The 20,672-nt window shown below is 40.1% G+C and overlaps 1 protein-coding gene across 2 annotated transcripts in view; it reads left to right on the plus strand.

Annotated features, from left to right (window-relative positions):
* The window catches only part of LOC143987455 (solute carrier family 22 member 2-like), an 84,674-nt gene that overhangs the window by 21,175 nt on the left and 42,827 nt on the right, over nt 1-20,672 (plus strand). For both annotated transcript variants that reach the window (XM_077486172.1, XM_077486173.1), the window contains exon 4: nt 19,062-19,230. In XM_077486172.1, the coding sequence (XP_077342298.1) occupies nt 19,062-19,230 (169 nt within the window). The remainder of the gene's footprint in view (nt 1-19,061; nt 19,231-20,672) is intronic.

A 20,672-nucleotide genomic window follows, 5' to 3' on the forward strand; every position in this document is an offset into this window, starting at 1 on the left:
GTAGGCATCACTACCACAGTGTTTTCAACTAGCACATGTTGAAAGAACAACTGCATGTCATGTAATGTACTGTGAACTATATACTCTATGCATTATACCTATCCATCCAGCAAGTGACACTGCAGTGTTATAGTGTGCATTATATGGTATTGTAAATAAAGCAAATACCTTCCTTGTTGTGTTATATGCACTTGTTTGTTATTCAGTTCCTGTCTCCATGATAAAAGATATGTTCAGCTATTTCTCCATGATTTCAATACTCTGCACAACAGGTTATGCGCCCAGCGCATCCAGAGGCACCCATGCAATGGAAAGAGAACTCTGCAACCCAGTGAGTACAGTGAATACTCTATACAAGCTACTGAAAGATGGCAAGTGGTTCAGATGTGAAGCAGGCAATAGCAAAGCTCAACAATGCTAATTACCAGCTGTGGAAGTTCACGCTAGAAATGCTTTTTAGCATGGATGACTTGTGGCAAGTGCTGAATACAGACAGACAGACCCACAAACGGAGAGATGGAGGCATGGGACAGAAAGGACAGACAGGCAAATGCGACCATAAGCTTACTAGTGGAAGATGACCAGCTTATCCACATAGGAACAAAGAAAATGGCCAAAGGTGCCTGCTTGAGCATTCAAGTCTAAACAGTAAGCTATTTTTACTATAAAAAGCTGTATAAGATGAGACTAGAAGAAGTTCAGCAAATGTGTGACCATGTGAAAGCTATGCTAGAGATCATAGAGCAGATGCGCGCCATCGGAGAGGTCATCAAAGATAACCATATTGTTGCCCGGCTTCTCTGCAGCCTTCCAGAGACACACTGCTCTTATTAACGCTTTAAAAACCAGGTCCGACCTGGAGCTGACACTGGAATATGTCAAAGGCAAATTAATGAATGAATATGACAGAAGGAAAGAAAATATGCACTGTGATGACAAAGCTCTTAAGATGTACGAAGGCACAAAGCAACAAAGAATGCAGAGCTCTTTTCACTGTAAAAGGACTGGTCACTTAAAAAAGGACTGTTTTATCTGGAAAGTCGAGCAGCAAAATCTAGAGCTATCCACAAAAGAAAGAGTCAAAGCAATCACAAAGTAAACTGCAGGCACATCATGGAGTGGCACCTTCAAAAGAACACAAGCCACACATCTGGTGCATAGACTCAAGTGCAACAAGCTACATGACTAGTGATGAGACCTTCTTCACAAACATTTATTACAGTGCAAAAGACAAAGTTTTCCTAGCATACGGGAAAAGCTTCACTGCAGAAAGTAAACGCCAGGTCTTCCTGAACTGCATTACACAACAAGGCAAGCAGAGTATCCTTGCAAAGATAGTGTTGTATGTTCCAGAACTAGAAGGCAGCCTTCTATCAGTGAAAAGTCCAGAAGCTATATAGCACATTATAAAGAGGCTTATCAGAAGATTTGACAATAATGCCTTGCAAGTGCTGTATTTAAGCAAAAGCCACCCGTGCTCCCCTTCCACAGGCGTCTCAAAGAATAACTACCCCCTCCCCTCCGCAGCTCATACACAAGGACGTATGCGGTCCAATGAAAACTCCCACGTCAGGTGGGAACAAATATCTACTGACTTTCATTGATGATTATTCCAGGTACACAACTACTATTCCAATGGAAACCAGAAATAATACGCAGTGACATGGGTGGAGAATACATAAGCAAAGAAACGGCCTCATACCTGAAGAGACAAGGAATAGTACACCAGACAACCACACCATGCACTCCTGAAAAAAATGGTGTAGCAGAAAGGAAAAATCGCACTCTTATAGAAATGGCCAGATGCATGTTGTCGGATGCCAACCCACTTCACAAGTACTGGGGAAAAGCAGTCACGACTGCAACCTACTACAGAACAGACTACCCTCAAGAGCTATTAAAAGTACTCCATTCAAAATGTGGCATGTGTCAAAGCCTAGCATAGGGCACATCAGAGTTTTGGATGTAAAGCATATGCCTATATTCCAAGTTAAAAGCGATCCAAGCTAGAGAACAGAGCCATAGAGGGCATTCTTGTAGGCTACTGCAAGCAAACTAAGGGTTATAGAATCCTACACCCAAGGACTGACAATGTGACAATAAGCCGTAGTGTTTATTTTGATGAAAGCCCATCACCAGAAACACAGATCCTTGAAAGCTGTGAAGTGAAAATGCCAAGCAAACCAGAAGAAATGGTTGACCAAATCAAACCTGTGCAGGAGTGAGAACAAGAGGTGGAACTTAAAAGGCCTAATTTAAGTTCCCCACCAGATCCTGCTGAACTACCTGAAGTCAGAAGATCCACTCGGACCACAAAGGGGATACCACCCTGCAAGCTGTCATATACTGTCAAAACATACACCATACTTGAACCAACATCCTGAGAAGACATAGAAAAACTGCCAAAACATGAAGCCAATAAATGGAGAAAAGCAGCAGAAGAATTAAAGTCACTTCAGGAAAATAAAACCTGGACCCTCACAGAGCTCCCTCCTAACTGCAAAACTATAGGAAGTAAGTGGACTTTCAAAGTAAAGTCAGACGCAGCAAGGAATATCCACAAATACAAAGCCAGACTAGTTGCCAAGGGTTACACCCAGAAATTTTGTGAAGATTCCGATGAAACATTTGCTCCTTTTGTAAAACACTCCACCATCAGAGCGTGTCTTAGTGTTTTAGCTGGGAAGGACATGCAAGTGAAACACCTAAACATTAAAATTGCTTTCCTATATGGAGACATTAAGGAAGATTTCTACATGGAACAGCGTTTAAGCAAGGAAACAACCGTGTGTGTACACTTCAGAAGAGCACCTAAGGTGTTAAGCAATCTGCAAGGATGTTGAATGAGAAACTGAATGAAGTACTTACCAGAGAGGGATTCTCAAGAAGTAAAGCAGACCACTGTCTCTACTCTAGGAATCAAGAAGACAGATGGATATACATCCTTATCTATGTTGATTACATTATAACCTGTTTTGAACAAGAGGGGGATTATAATCAGATCACAAGCTGAAAGAACATTTTGAAATCAAAGAGCTAGGGAACATTAACTACTATCTGGGAATTTAAATAGAGAGAGAGAAGAAGTTGAAAGTTATCTTCTCAACCAATCCCAGAAAATCTCTGAAATCTTGGAACAATTCCATATGCAAGATGCAAAGGAAGTGAAAATTCCTATGGAACCAGTCTATCAAAAGAGCAATGAAGCAGAAAACTTGCTACCCAACAATGACATGTATTGCACCAATAGATTTACCTCTTTTAGTACACAACAAGAACACGAAATTGAACCTTTCATCACATGTTCAATGGAGGGGGTCGTTTACCTGGTCCAGTGCCCATGTGGGCTACAATATGGGACTAAGCGACCCCTCTCTGTCAGACTAAATGAGCACATCACCAACATTAAAAGTGGCTTTTCGTAGCATTCAGTTTCTAAGCATTATCTTTTAGTACATAACAAGGATCCTTCCAAAATTGTATTTTTTAGGATGGACAGATACCGCCCACATTGGAGGGGGAGTGCTCTGGTGAGGAGTATTTCCAGGTTGGAAATGGCCTGGATCCATAAATTAAAATGTTATGCTCCCTATAGCTTGAACATAGATACAGATGCTTTCATAGACAACTCCTGAGATACTGTGTATTGTGTTTGTTTTATTTATGAGTTCTGTTATATGGTTAATGTGAACTTGATGTGGGTTAAAGATTTGGAACATCAGTGCGGTAACTTGTTAGACATCACTTAGATCAATTTTTGGTATTCAACATATATGGTTTTATTTCTGTACCACCTGAGGCCCCACTGTTCACATTTTCAATGCCCATATCTTTATATCCCCACTATTTTTTCAATTGATTATTTTTTAATTCATATTTTTTAATCCTAATTAGGCCATTCCCCTCTGTTTACGTACATTTTGTTCAATACAGGGGTGCGGATATTCGGGGATATCTGATGCATAGTTTATACATAGGCTTGTTATTAATGCCCTGGTCTGTTCCCATCCTCCTTTTTAAATTAAATACGTCATATTTGAATGGTTTTTTGAAAAACATTTTTTAACATTTTTTATTAAAATAAACATAGTAATGGCAAAAAATAAAACAAAAACTTTGTATGGGAGATTCGGCTTAATGCCTGTCTTCTATGGGTTATGCCTGAGGTTCTGGTTTTGATTCATATTGAGGCTTGGTTTGTTTTGGCTCTATTTAATAACATGTCAGCGCATCGCCCTTTCCCCAGACGATTTCATTGTATTGACAAAACATGCGACGGGAGGAGTTGACATGCTGACGTTACTGCGTACCAAGGTCTCAGTGGACGGGTGTCCATGTACAGCCGCCCGGCTATTTGCTACTTTCCATTTTTAACTTTGTAAGTGTAAAACTTTTTAAATATCTTATTAAACATGTTTAGACGTTATTACGCTATGGTGAGCCTTTCTTTTTTGGGTTACCTATGATCGCCTATCGGGGCTTCTTGGCTTAGGAGAGCCTGTTGAGTCACCATTAACATTCAGTGGAGTGTGGATCCCCCGGAGACACTTGCCATGTCTCTAGGATATGAGCCTGGGATTGAAGGCACCCGTTTTACCTTTGGCAAAAGGCCCTGACCGGGTTTAGGTCACAAGCTCCATTAGCTTACTAGTTGGTAAGCCTTCATTTTATATGGTGGTCACATTTCTTATGCGGTGCTGGATTTGTCACGGAATCACTATCTTATCATTTTTTGAACACCTATTTATCCCTTTTTAAACACTTGATTTATGAATTTGGATTGTTGTCACGGAGGGAAGAATTAACTTAGACCTTCACATCTAAGGACTCTTTATTTTAATGATTCATTTATATGACTGTTTCTTACAGTATGTACATTTAATTTACCTTTTAAACTTTTCTATAATGATTTGATTAATAGATTTTATTATTGATTTAATTGATTTCATTATTATCCTGATATATTTATTACTGCTATTTTGTGGTAATATTCAATATTTCCAATATTAGCGCTGCTACATTTTTCTTTATTTACTATTTGTGCATATCTCACCTCTAGCAGCTGCTTTTTCCTTTTTTAGATTTTTTTAGATTTTTTGGTAAAGCGCTGTATTTTCACTTTTCTATGTATTGTAGAGCAATCGGTAAGCTACTATTTCTTGCCACTGAGACAAGACCAGACATATCCACAGCAGTGGCATACGCAAGGGCATAACTAGAAATCAAAGGGCCCCATAGCAAAATGTTATATGGGGCCTCCTCCTGCAAACAGCCCCCCCCACAAAAAAAACAAAAAACGAATGCCATTGAACAACAGATTACCACACCATGTGGCACAGTACCCAGGCAACAGCTTATATTAATTTAAAACAACAAAATGTGCAGTATACTGTATGCAGCCCCTGAAAGACACACATTGCTGACCTCCATGCCTTCTAACCAATTTCTGTTCTGATTAAACTTATGTGTAAATACAAGACAAATAGGGGAGAAATAAGACAGCAATGATGAACAGTGGCCGTAATGGTAGTTTAATCAAGTTTATTCTTAAGGTCTTAGGAACATCTGCACCCTTGAACCTGGCATTGCTCCCCCTCTCTTTGTGCCGAAATGATCCTAATGAAAAAATATTTTCTTCACAAAAATAGCAAAACAGATGACAGTCTTCCACTCCCTTCCTACCTCCTGTCCTGACTCCAGAGCCTCCTCATGTCCCGAAAATGATGTCCCTTCACAGGCGCACTTGAGTGTTCTGCCCCGCCCACTCTGCCTTCTGCTCCTGCCTCCTGCTGTATGCAGCTGCATGTGTCGGGACACGGCCTGAATCATGTGTCGGGGCACTCACACAAACACTCACATTTTTTGCAGGGTACAAAGATTTTGAAAAAACGAGCGCCGAGCTCGTATCGTCTGAGCGTCTGTTCCGTTATCAGGGAGCCTCGGGTCCTACGCGTTACGTCACCACGTGACTTCAACTGGGAAGTGGTGACATAACGCGTAGGACCCGAGGCTCCCTGATAACGGAACAGACGCTCAGACGATACGAGCTCGGCGCTCGTTTTTCAAAATCTTTGTACCCTGCAAAAAATGTGAGTGTTTTCTGCAAATGTAAATAAAAGGCTTTTTACCATTTCACAAAATACTACACTATGGTGGACCTCCTTTTATCTTTCTAATGCTTGTTTGAGAACCACACCATCTGAAGTAAGAGAGGAAGATAAGGACTACCCTTACCCCCCTCCCCCACTACCCCTGTCTACACTTAAAAGGTGAAGCGGACATCCAGGAAAAGACCAGCTGAAGGGAACGGTTTCCCCCCCCCCCTCCTGTATTTGCCATACGCTGTTTACCTTACAGCAGTAAGGTAACCATTCAATCTTTCCACGGGTGTCATTGACGCTGAAGATTAGTTTCTGCTGTATTTGCACTTAAAGGCACAATGTCACTTTAAAGTCAAAAGCAGCAATACACAGCGTTTTAGCGCAACACTCTGCACGTTTGCACTTTTTGCACAGTTTATTTAGGATTTTAATAAGTCCAAACTGCACTGGATTATTTTTGTTTAGTGAGATGTTTTAAACCACCATTTTTATTGCTTTCAGTGTTTTTTACTCTACTTCTTTATATATATCAGTCACCAAATGAATTATTCACGGATACACTATTTACTTTGTACAGTAGTCTAATCACTTATTAGTTACACTTTTAATGTGATTTTTTAAGTGCCGTTTCTTGTTTTGCACAAGTGTCTTTATTTTAGTTCTGCTTTTATTTATTTATTTACGTAATTTGTTCTTGCACTTTACCTAATATTGTGGCATATACTAGATAGTCATTTATATTTATATTGCACTTAATATTTTTGAACAGTCCTAAATAGGAGCGCAACACCACCCCCCCCTTTTTTCATTTCACATTTATTTGGACGTGAGTTTGGTCCATACGGTGGATGCAGCACTTATTCCCTCTGTTTTTTTAGCTAGTCTTATCTATAAAACCCATTTTAGCGCAGGAATACCCATTTCTACATATGGATTGTCATTGCCACGTTGCCTGCCACATGTTACAGATTGTCACTTGCCACGTCACCTGCCAAACATTACGGATTGTCACTTTCCACGTTGCCTGACACATGTTATGGATTGTCACTTGCCACATCACCTGTCACAGATTACAGATTGTCATTTACCACGTCGCCTGCCAAATGTTATGGATTGTCACTTGCCACGTCACCTGCCACACATTACGGATTGTCACTTGCCATGTTGCTTTCCACATGTTACAGATTGACACCTGCCACACATTATGGATTGTCACTTGCCATGTCACAGATTTTCACTTGCCACGTCACCTGCCACACGTTACGGATTGTCACTTTCCACATAACCTGCCATACATTATGGATTGTCACTTGCCACATCACAAGAGAAAAAAGCCGCGCACATACATAAATACTGTAAATAAAATTAAATATAAATACCTATGAGTGATTAATTGATTGCGATAGTAGTGAAAAAAGTTGATCTACCCCTCTAATAAATCAAACATACCATAATTTATAAAAAGAATTATAAATAACAAGTGCTAATAATGAAAATCGAAAAATCCCAGTGAAGTGATAAAAAAGTCCAATAAATGAAAAATAGTCCAGTGAAAAATATGAGTGTAATAATAATGTAAAAAAAATAAAAAGTGTTCTGGTCCCCACGAATAAGTCTTTTTACGACGAAACGTACGTTGGGTGGCAGACGTGCTGACGTCATCGCGATACAGCGTAGGTTGGACGGGTGATTGCATGCCGGCCGGCATTTTTTATGGGCGTTTTTACTGCTTTCTATGTAAGTGTATGTCTTTAAGGAAATTATGCTATGGTGAGTCTTCTTTCCATTTCCCTGGAATCCCAAGTACTGCCTTTCTGCTTCACGTGCTGCTGTTGACGGTCCCGGCCTGTTTCATTCAATAAGGGAGCCTACTGTGATCATGGTCTGAGGAGGTGCTGTGGAGATTGACTATGGGCATGCTCATATATTTTGTGCGGTGGTGGTCATGATCCTTGGTGTGTTTTGGTTGCACAGAAGATTGAACACTTTTTATTTATTTATTTATTTATTTATTTATTTTTATTAAATTTTTTTTTTACATTATTATTACACTTATATTATCACCATTTTTTTTATTATTATCACTAATGTATATTTTTTACATTTCATTTTTATTGCTACTATTAATCTAATATTTTTTTTTTTCCATGAATTCTTATGAAATTTAAGTATTAAGTTTTCACTGGACTATTTTTCATTTATTGGACTTTTTTATCACATCACTGGGATTTTTCGAATTTCATTATTAACACTTGTTATTTATAATTCTTTTTATAAATTATGGTATGTTTGATTTATTAGAGGGGTAGATCAACTTTTTTCACTACTATTGCAATCAATTAATCACTCATAGGTGTTTGTATTTAATTTTATTTACAGTATTTATGTATGTGCGTGGCTTTTTTCTTTTGTTATATTATTGTGTTTACGTGTATCTTGTAAAACTGAGCTGCAGCGATTTTTAGTTGTACTAGTGTAGATTTAGGTTTAGGTATTTATTTTTATTTTTGATCTATTGCCACATCACACGCCACACATTGCAGATTGTCACTTGCCACGTCACCTGCCACACATTACGGATTGTCACTTGTCACGTTGCCTGCCACATGTTACGGATTGTCACTTGCCACGTCACCTGCCACCAATTATGGATTGTCACTTGCCATGTCACCTGCCACACATTACAGATTGTCACTTGCCACGTCACCTGCCACATATTATTTATTGCCACTTGCCACACATTACAGATTGTCACTTGCTGTGTCATTTTCCTGCTGTATCCCAGAGTCAGGCAGCAGATTATCAGTCAGGCAGCAGAGAGATAATGCCATCCCTCTGCTTCCCACGGACTATTGGAACACAATAAAACGAGTGATGCAATACCTCAAAGGAACAATTCAGATGAAGTTACGGTTACCAGCAACATCTAATCCAAAACTGGTCAGGTATGTGGATGCTGATTGTGGAGTGGAGTTCCCTCTGTTTACGTAACCGGGTGACCCCGCCGCCTTTGACGCTACGGGGAAGCCATAGGTATGTACCTGTGTGTCAGAGGGGCGGGGTCACCTGGCGACATCACGCCCTCAGTTATAAAAGAAAAAGAGCTGCCACCTGAGAGGACGGTCATTACGCAGGGTGCCTCCCATGGAGGCGGATCGGTGGCGGCATGCAGGTTTTTTCTTTTTCAATCCGTCGGCGGAGCAAGAGAAGAATAAGAAGAAGACTTCGTGGGACAGTTTTATTTTTTAATAAAGGACTTCACCCCAAGCTGTGTCATGTCATTTTTACAATTTTCACACTTTTTTTGTGAAATCGTAGGGATACATTTGTACCCCGCTACTATTTCACACAGGGGGGGGGGGGGCTGGGATCTGGAGGTCCCCTTGTTAAAGGGGCCTTCCAGATTCCGATAAGCCCCCTGCCCGCAGACCCCCGCAACCACTGGGCAAGGGTTGTGGGGATGACGCCCTTGTCCCCATCAACACAGGGACATGATGCTTTGGCTACCCCAAAGAACCCTCCCCATGTTCAGTGCATGTGGCCTGGTACATTTCAGGAGGGGGGGATTCTCTCGCCCCCGCTATTTTCCTGCGGCTTGCCAGGTTGCGTGCTCGGATAAGGGTCTGGTATGGATTTTTTTTTATTTTGGTGCGGGGTTCCCCTTAACCACTTCCCACCCGGCCAATGTACATATACGGCTGGGTGGGAGCTCTCTACTTCGGAGAGGACGTTCAGGAACGTCCTTCAGAAGGAGAGGGATCCCGATGTGCTCGTGTCACCCGGACACGGCGTATCTCGGATCGGCAGGAGGGCTCTGTGATTGGCCCTCCTGATCACATGACGGCCGTGTCCAATCACGGCCGTCATGTGATGTAAACAAACAGCCGGTTGCTAGGCCATCGGCTCCTCCTCTCCTCACACAGAAGTCATCGCTGAGGAGAGGAGAGCAGATGGCTGCAGCCGGCTGGTGATCAGTGAGTATGAGCTGTTTTTACAGCTTTTTACTAACTGATCACCAGTCTAGTGTAAACACACATCACCACACAGTGTAAACACACATGTCACCACAATACACATGTCACCACACATGTCCCCAAAATACACATGTCCCTAAATAATAAAAAGACATGTCCCCCACATATGTCCCACTAAAATCACATGTTCCAATGATTATCTGCACACATATGTACGTGATCACCTGCGCACATATGTACATGATCATTTGTGTACATATGTCCGTGATCACACAAACCAATTATTATACACTTAACAAATTTTTTTTTACCAAAAACATGTAGCAGAATACATTTTGGCTTAAATTTATGACAAAATTTGATTTTATTGGATTTCTTTTAAAATAGAAAAAAGAAAATATTGTTTTTTTTCCAAATTTCTGCTTTTTTTGCGCTTATATCGCAAAAAAAAAAAAAAACGGAGTCGTGAATAAATACCACCAAAATAAAGCTCTATTTGTGCGAACAAAATGATAAAAATGTAATTTGGGTACAGTGTAGCATGACCGCGCAATAGTCATCGAAAGCTGAAAATTGGGCTGGGAAGGAAGGGAGTGAAAGTGCCCTGTATTGTAGTGGTTAAAATCCATACCAGACCTGAAGGGCCTGGCATGACATTTGGGGGGACCCCCACGCAATTTTCTTTTAACATTTTGGTTCGGGGTTCCCCTTAATATTCATACCAGACCCAAAGGGCTTGGTAATGGACTGTGGGGGAATCCCATGCTGTTTTTTTCAATGATTTTTATGTATATTGCCGGAACCGACAATTCATTATAGCCGCGAGTACTTTTAAATTACTTTTTTCCTTTAGAAATGTCATTTTGTGCAGTGACTGTTGTAAACACGGGAAACATGCGCCACTATACAGGCATATTATAGACACCCCCCCAGGTAAGAAATGTAACCACCTCACGCCCGCCCACCATCATATGACGTGACGGACTTTGAGCGGGGATATCTGAATTACGCCTGTAGCTACAGACATCATTCAGATATTGCCGTTTTCAGCTGTTCAGCTGTTCTTATTGACCCCATATCTCACTATAAAGAGGACCTGTCATGTCATATTCCTATTACAAGGGATGTTTACATTCCCTGTAATAGGAATAAAAATGGTCAGAACTTTTTTTTTCAAAAAAGTGTCAAAATAAAAAAAGAGAATATCATTAGCAATAATTTTTTTTTTTAAAGCGCCCCTATCCCCAGAAGCGAGCACATATGTAAGTACCGCCCACATATGAAAATGGTGTTCAAACCATACATGTGAGGTATTGATGTGAAAGTTGGAGCGAGAGCAATAATTTTGTCCCTAGACCTCCTCTGTAACTCAAAACATGTAACCAGTGAAAAAATTCCAAGCGTCGCCTATGGGGATGTTAGGTATCTATTTACTTGGCGTAACTTCATCTTTCACATTATGCAAAAACATTGGGCTAACTTTACTGTTTTTGTTTTTTTTTAGCACAAAACTGTTTCTTTCCCAAAAAAAAGTGTTAGTAAATTTGTTGCGCAAATACAGTGCGAGATAAAAAGTTGCAACAACTGCCATTGTATTCTCTAGAGTGTTTTCTAAAAAAACATATATAATGTTTGGGGGTTCTATGTAATTTTCTAGCAAAAAAATATGATTTTTACATGTAGGAGAGAAATGTCAGAATTGGCCTGGGTGGCAAGTGGTTAAAGGAATATTTCACTTTTATTGTTTCACTGTAAGCATTATTAAAATCACTGCTCCCAAAAAAACGGCCGTTTTAAAAACTTTTTTTTGCATTGATACATGTCCCCAAAAACTTTTTATGACAATAACTTGCACATAAGCCTTTAAAATTAGCACTTTTGATTTTTCATGTTCGTGTCCCATAGACTTTAACTGTGTTCGCGTGTTCTGCTACGAACTGAACTGGGGGGTGTTTGGCTCATCCTTACCCCAGACCATAACACTTGTCTTTGTACTCCTCCTTACCTGGTGGTCACCACACATGCTTGACACCATCTGAACCAAATAAGTTTATCTTGGTCTCATCAGACCACAGAACATGGTTCCAGTAATCCATCTCCTTAGTCTGCTTGTCTGCAAATTGTTTGTGGGCTTTCTTATGCATCATTTTTAGAAGAGGCTTCTTTCTGGGACGGCAGTCATGCAGACCGATTTGATGCAGTGTGCGGCATATGATCTGAGCACTCACAGGCTAACCCCCCCACCCCTTCATCCTCTGCAACAATGTTGGCAGCACTCATATGTCTATTTCCAGTGGCGTAACTAGAACCTTCAGGGCCCCGATGCAAGAAACCATGAAGGGCCCCCCTGAACCCCAGCCAGGGCCCTTCCCTCTGAGTCCGGTGGTGGAACTCCAGGGCATGGTCACAGGTATGACCTTTGTGAGCCCTGAAGTTCCACCACTGGTATCAGTAGTTTTTTTTATTATTATTTTTTTAATTTTTAGGTGTCCCATTGGGGGGATGGGGGTCCCTAGGAAGGATGGGGCCCCGTCCCCAGAAGAGATAAGGTCCTTTTCTTCAGGGCAGATGAAGTTACTGCCCCCCAGGTGAGAAGGGGTCCCTGTCCCCAGGGGAGGTGGGGGTCCCTGTCCCCAGGGGGAGATGGAGGGGGTATGTAATGGTGTGTGGGGGATGGTGTCCTCTCACTCACCATGACCAAGCTGTAGGCCGCGCACTCATCCATGCTGGCCTGGGCTCCATCGAGTGTGCTGGACGGGCAATCAGCATATCTCCCAGAAAGACCTTTCATCATCTGTGTATGACGGGGAGGAGGGGGGATGGCAGACAAGCCTGCAGTGCCCTCTGGGGAGCCGGCTCTCATAGGGCTGCACTGCATCTGTGTGCTTAACGTTTGTTTACCCGGGAGAAGTATGCAGTGCAGTGTGGGCCGGACTGGGGGGGGGACTCTGGCTGGGGAGAACAGACATCGGACTGAGTGGCAATGCATGGAGCAGGAGAGGGGTACTCTGAGGAGCCGGCTGAGGACACAGGTCATGCGGGGAATGCACAACTAAATGAACAGCCAGTGCGATAGTCGAGTATGGAGCTCTGCTAGTCACCCTCCACCTCCAGCCACCCGTGTGCATTGTGCACTGGTACCCCTAGCTGCCTATGCTGCTGCCGGCCATATGTAGAGGGGGCTGCATGGGCCCCCTGCATCACAGGGCCCGGTTGCGGTCACGACTGCTGCACTCCCTATAGTTACGCCCCTGTCTATTTCCCAAAGACAACCTCTGGATATGACGCTGAGTACATGCACTCAACTTCTTTGGTGGACCATGGCGAGGCCTGTTCTGAGTGCAACCTGTCCTGTTAAACTGCTGTATGGTCTTGGCCACCGTGCTGCAGCTCATCTTTATGTAGAGCACAAATACTTTTTTTCAGATTCTCAGAGAGTTCTTTGCCATGCGGTGCCATGTTCAACTTCCAGTGACTAGTATGAGACCTGAGACCTTGGAACACTAACGGGTCACATGACATAGGGGAAGGAAAATGGCTAATTAGGCCCGATTTGGACATTTTCACTACGGGTGTACTTACTTTTGTTGCCAGCGGTTTAGACATCAATGGCTGTGTTGAGTTATTTTGAATGGACAGCAAATTTACACTGTCACACAAGCTGTACACTCATTACTTTACATTGTAGCAAAGTATAATTTCTTCAGTGTTGTCATATGAAAAGATATAATCAAATATTTACAAAAATGTGAGGGCTGTACTCACTTTTGTGAGATACTGTAGCTACGCTATCATAAGCACTGGTGGTGTGTGAAACAGGTGCTTTGAAAGAGAAGTATGGAATCATAAAAAAAAAAGAAAAAAAAATCACCTAGATGGCTGCAACACTGATCCCAGCTGCAGCTGCCCCCCACTGTCTCTAAGTCCAAGTACTAAGTGATCAAACACTGCTGATCGCTCAGCTCTCAGTCCTCAGCCTTCAGAAAGCTGGTATCTGCTAGTCACCGCCTCTCTGCTCCCTTACTCTCCAGCTCTCACTGGAGCAGTGGGCTGTAGAGGAGGCAGGAGAAGATGGCTCAGGCTCTCAGCAGCTTGCTGAGAGGGTAAGCTAGCTGGAGGCCCAGGATTTTTGGGGCGGATTGCCACCATGTGTTTGCGATCTTGTGTCTGTGAAGTGAGCTGACAGAGGGCTTTAGTCTGCTGTCGGCTGCAACTACTGCATGCTTTACTCTTGTTACCCACAGCACCTTAGCTTGGCCTTGGTTACCCAGTCATTAACTCACCTTCATTGGGGACAGTCTGATAATCTGTTGCTTCCTGTTCTGGCTCTTAAGTGCCGAACACCAGCAACACACATAAAATGTCCTCAAATGGTGAATGCTAGGTAAAGCAGACCTCAACAGCGACCCTTTACTGATTTCTTCAACTTCTTTTCTCTGAAAATATTCAAAAATAGTGGATTATTTATTAGATTTTTTTTAGATTTGTTGAAAAATGTAATTGAAGTTTGAATTTCCATGAATTTGGCCTGCTATACTAGGCTACATAGCAAAAGAGATAACCACCAAGCCCCTTTTCTAGTGGAGAGTAAGTTGTTAGACAACAGAGAACAATGTATGTTTTAAAAAAAATTATTGTAAGGGCCTTCTGTTATGAAAATTAGCAATATAGGACTTTCAAAAAGAACTAGAATTAAAAAACAAAAAAAAAAATACAAACCTTTACTTATTTAATCTAAAACAATATATGTAAATATAATGTTTGCGGTGATACCTCACATGTGTGGTGCACACACCGTTTACATATGTGAGTGCAACCTACGTTTGCGTTCACTTCTGCCCGAGGGGACAGGAGTGCTTAATTTTATTAATTTTTTTATTTATTTTATTATTTATTTTTGTCCATTTAAGTTTTTTTGAACACTATTCCTATCACAAGAAAAGTAAACATCCCTTATGATAGAAAAAAAGGCATGACAGGTTCTTTTTATGGTTAACATCTGGAGTCTATAGGACCCCAATTCTCTCCTCTACCTCGGAAAGCATGAGATAAAAAAAAATAAAAAATGATCTCTGCTTTACAAAAAAACTAGAGTGTTTACATTTTACAGAGCCGCAAGTGATGTAGCTTCCGACCTTCCAGGATCATAGGGATGGCCAGGGACCATCCTGTCCACGACCAGCTCTATGGTAACCCGGCGGTGCCATCAGATCAGAGAGGTGAAGTGTCGGTGGGTGGGGGAGGGGGGATGTCCCCTTCCACTGCCTATAAAAGCAATCCAATAGATAATTAGCTATTAGGATGACTTTTATATGAGAGGGAATCACCAGCTATATTGCAGCTTACCAGTCCTTGTATGTGGTGGCTGAACTAGTTTTCATTTTTCAGGCTAAGAATAATTTTAGCAAGTACAGACAATGCAGTGTCTTTGTCACTTCTTGTGAGATGAATGGAAATAAAAAACAATGTTATCTTTTGTGTGTAAAATACTAATCCTTTAGAGATGAACAAAGGAAGTCCAACCTGGGTAGCAACCATTGGGCACATTGGAGGGAGTGAGCATAGCCAACCTAGAATTGGAAGTGTTATTTCATGTTTACCTGGTGAAAAGAACAACTGTGAACACAAAATAAATTTTTTTTCCTATTTTTTCCATGTATCGCAACACCAAAGTTATGTTTCTAGTATAAACCATAGAAAAGGCTTTTTAAAATATTATTTTTGTTTTTAACACAGCACTATAAAAATGAAAAAAAAAAAGCATTTGTGTATGGTAAAAATGTAAATATCCACTAGAGTTTCACTCCTGTGTTCGAAGGATTAAATTTATGGAAGCACCTCTGGGTAGATTGAAGCATTTCTAAATGAAAGATTAAAAAAAAAAAATATCAATCATGTCATACTTACAGTTGTGCTCATAAGTTTAAATACCAGAATTTATTTCTTGGCCATTTTGCGGAGAATATGAATGATAACACAAAAAACATTTCTTTCACTCATGGTTAGTGTTTGGCTGGAGCCATTTATTATCGATCAACTGTGTTTACTCTTTTTAAATCATAATGACAACAGAAACTACCCAAATGACCCTGATCAAAAGTTTACATAACCCAGTGATTTTGGCCTGATAACATGCACACAAGTTGACACAAAGGGGTTTGAATGGCTATTAAAGGTAACCACCTTCACCTGTGATCTGTTTGCTTTTAATTAGTGTGTGTATAAAAGGTCAATGAGTTTCTGGGCTCCTGACAGACCCTTGCATCTTTCATCCAGTACTGCACTGACCTTTCTGGATTTTGAGTCATGGAGAAAGCAAAAGAATTGTCAAAGGATCTGTGGGAAAAGGTAGTTGAGCTGTATAAAACAGGAAAGGGATATAAAAAGATATCCAATGAATTGAGAATGCCAGTCAGCATTGTTCAAACACTAATCAAGAAGTGGAAAATGAGATGTTCTGTTGAAACCAAACCACGGTCAGGTAGACCAACTAAAATGTCAGCTACAACTGCCAGCAAAATTGTTTGAGATGCAAAGAAAAACTCACAAATAACTTTATATGAAATACAGGACTCTCTGAAAACATGTGGTGTGGCTGTTTCAAGATGCACAATAAGGAGGCACTTGAAGAAAGATGGGCTGCCTGGTCGAGTCACTAGAAGAAAGCCATTACTACACAAATGCCACAAAGTATCCCGCTTACAATACACCAAACAATATAGAGACAAGCCTCAAACATTCTGGCATTTCATACAAATAGAGCGTTCTTTTGGTGGTATTTATTTACCACTGTTTTATTTTTATTTTTTGTGCTATAAAAAAAAATACCAAAAATGTTGTAAAAAAAAGCATTTTTCTTCACGTCCGTTATAAAATTCTGCAAATTAGTAATTTTCCGTCATAAATTTTGGCCATTGCACGTCATTGTACGCCCTCCCAGAATTATCCGACTGCTCTGTAGCCATTCGGCTATGGCCCTGTCAGCAAGTGGTTAAATAAAACTCCCTATCTATGAACAGGTTTGGCAAACATGGAACTGTTTGGAGGGCTCTATCTGAACCGCCTGGTGATTGCTCTTACATTTGCCCCAGTATTTACCTGCTAACTACCCATTGTCTTCCTTTTTAACCTCCACCCCCCATATTTCCTCTCTTTTTTTTTCTCCTTTCTTTGTTGGTTTATAAGGTATAACTACAGCCATATGGTCCCAGCCTATAGCTGTGATTCACAATCCACTGCTTTATATAACATTGCTTTGAGACATATATGGGCTAATGTTAGCTTTAGAAAGTGGAAAGCATAATATACGGTAACCTATCAGGTTTTTCCTGTATATCTATAGCTATCAGATTTTTCCAGTTGTGGCGAATCCTACCAGTATTTCTTCCCTGATTTGCTTTGATTTGTTACACAACTTGCCTTACTGTATGGAAATTGTGTATAAAGGCTTTCTAATTTTTAATAAAAATTACATTTATAATAAAATGTAAATAACAGCACAAAAAAAAAGAAGAAAAGCTAGCTAAATAGTAAACAATTGTATTAGGAAGAAAACATTTTTCAACATTTCAGGTTTCTGAGGCTGAACTTACAGAGCAGAAGATATAAGATACATGCTGTACAGGGCTATTAACAATAGTTACATATTTAATATTGAACTACTAATCAGTGTTAATTTCATAGACTAAAATATTTTTGTCGACTAAATAAATATTATTTTAGTATTAGTAACTTAATACTATTTAAGTATGACTAAATTATGTATTTTAGTATTACTAAATTAATACTATTTTAGTATTACTAAATTAATACTATTTAGTTAAATACGACTAAAACTAAAACAATTGAGATGACTAAAATACGACTACAACTGAAATGGCATTTTAGTCAAAAGTCTAAAATACGACTCAAACTAAAATGGTATTTTTGAAACTAAATCTAAATTTGACGTCAAAATTAACATTACACTACCACATAAGAATATGCAGGAGTCGTCTGCTAAGATGCTGAAAGAAAAAAAAAATGTATAAAAAGGATTTTCTTTTTTTCTTCTTAATATTTAATGTTGGTAGTATATTCAGGTAATATGTGAAATGACATTACAGCCAATAGAGTTTACAGTTTTTTTTTGTTTTTTTATATTTTCAAGTTGTAATTCTGCTTGAATAAAAGCAATATATTTGTTTGTTTATGAAACTTGGCTTTATTTATAAAGACGTTATATATCACAACGGCTAAATCGGTGTCTGTAGTGCATGTTCAAACCTTTAGGCTCCATTCACACCACGGCGTTCTGTTTTCGCCGCAAATTCTGCCCGCGATTCGGAAATGCTGCAAATCGCGGGACGCCCTTGCGATCCTCGCTATTTTCAATGGCACCAAATCGTGGCAAAATCTTGCCGCGATGTATCACCCAATGAATCACGATAGAGTCACGCAAACAGAATGGCTGAACAGAATTGCGGGACGTTGGGGGTCCCGCAATTCCATCTGCGCGATTTTACTGCGATTTGTCGGGTGATTATCGCAGCAGAATCACACTTCTATTTAGTGCCATTCAAAGTAACATGCCCGCAAAACGGAATGCCTTGGTGTGAATGGAGCCTAATACCATAAATAATATGTCATGAGGTTTGTACTCCAGGAGTATATAAGGAGTTTGGCAATTGTAAAGAAATGCTTAAATAATGCATTGAAATTTAACTGAATCCAACAGATTTTAGACTACTAAAATGTAGTGGGGTTTTTAGTCAACTAAAATACGACTAAAACTAAAACAATTTAGAAGACTAAAATATGACTAAAAGTAAAGTGGCGTTTTAATCAGAAGACTAAAATACGACTAAAAGTAAAATGGTATTTTAGTCAAAAGACTATAACAAAAACTAAATTTGAAGTCAAAATTAACACTGCTACTAATACACATGTGTAAAACAAGATAAGCGCAGCATTTCAGAAATGTCTTACTATTGTCACCCCATTCTAGTTGCAGAGATTGTCGGTTTGGATCACAGAAAAACTGTCGGAGTTATATACCAAGTTGCATTTACAGTTGGACTTCTGGCACTTGCAGGCGTGGCTTATTTCATTAATAACTGGAGATGGCTTCAGCTGGCAGTCACTCTGCCAAACTTTATGTTCCTGGCATATTACTGGTAACATTCTGCAATTATCTATCTCAAAAAATCTTCCCAAAAAAAAATATGAAACAGCAAAGTAAATTATATATTATTTCCACTTTTGAAGGAAAATTGGGATAACGTCTTTATATTTGTTAGATGTTCCCATTCACATAGCATAACTTAAAAAAGAACATAAAAAAAAATGCTGCTTACCTTTATACATGTGCTTTTCAGATGACTCCTCTACTACAACATCCCACTTTGTTACCTTTTTATGTAAAGTTTATGAGGAGGCTGGTAGTAGTGTTTTCCATAATTAACCTTGTTTGTACTGTGCTGCCTGATCTCATTTTTAGTTGTAAACTAGATGTGTAGAGCTTTCTGTTTTAAAGATCACCAGCCTTCGGTGGCTTGTCGTATGTTAATGTGCTGTCTCTCAGTGTTTCTCCTCTAGTCTGTCTCTTATCGCCACATTGCTATCAATTCAAAGTAATAGAAGCTACCTATAGTGTTTTTATGTATTAACCTGCTCCAAACAACTAAAAAGGTAAAAAATATATATATTTTAGAAATTATTTTAGATATGCTATGTAAATAGAACATATAACAAACATATAGGGGTTGATTAAAGGCAAATCCACTTTGCACTACAAGGGGGGCGTGGCATGGGGCGTATCCTATTCCTACATACGTTTGCTAGTAGGTGTCCCACATTCCCATCTAAAAATGTTGGGAGGTATGCTTAAAGTAGACCTTTTAAAATACAGTGAATCTGACCTGGCCTAGTTATGGATAAACTAACATTGGTGTTTAAGTAAAGGCACGTGGCAATGTTCGAGACACATGTTTTAGTTCTCTAGCCCAAAGGGGCTCCATGGATTTGATAATTAAATAATAAAGAGTGTTTTTTAGCCACAGGGAGTGATCACTACTTGGAAAAAATGGAGGCCCTTTGTATAAATCTGACTTAAGCTGGTCATACATGCATGGAAATTTGGCTGGTTCACCGGGAACCTGTGTGTAGCCCTCTCTGTTCAACAGAAGCTGATAGTTAGACAAACTTCTGTGGAACTGTCCTGTTGCAAAACCAGCAGTTGATCAGCGCATGCAGTCAATGGACTGCAGTGCTGATCAGTGTAGTCTGATAGCAGGGCAGTCCTGCTGTCAGAATACAATGATACAGCAAGGATTATTTCCTCATTCATCTCAAATGTGTGGATGGGGTAATCAGTTCAGTTTCTTTTGTTCAGCCAACTAAGCCATGTATGTCCAGCTTTAGAATTCATAAACCCCACAGGGATCCTTTGTCAGATTAGCAAAGGCTCTGACTGTGCTGTAGCACTGTAGTTACTTTAGTCGAAGTCACATTCACTTTAAAACTGAACGCCAGCCTTAGGTTCAGTATTGTAGTGGTTCCATCCCAGTACTGAAAGGATTTATTCTGATTTCACTGTCCATTGTGAGCTTCTCACATT

This window comes from Lithobates pipiens, unplaced genomic scaffold (genome assembly GCF_037356315.1).
Source record: "Lithobates pipiens isolate NorthernLeopardFrog02 unplaced genomic scaffold, aLitPip1_a1.2 Scaffold_18, whole genome shotgun sequence".
Classification (NCBI taxonomy): Eukaryota; Metazoa; Chordata; class Amphibia; order Anura; family Ranidae; genus Lithobates; species Lithobates pipiens.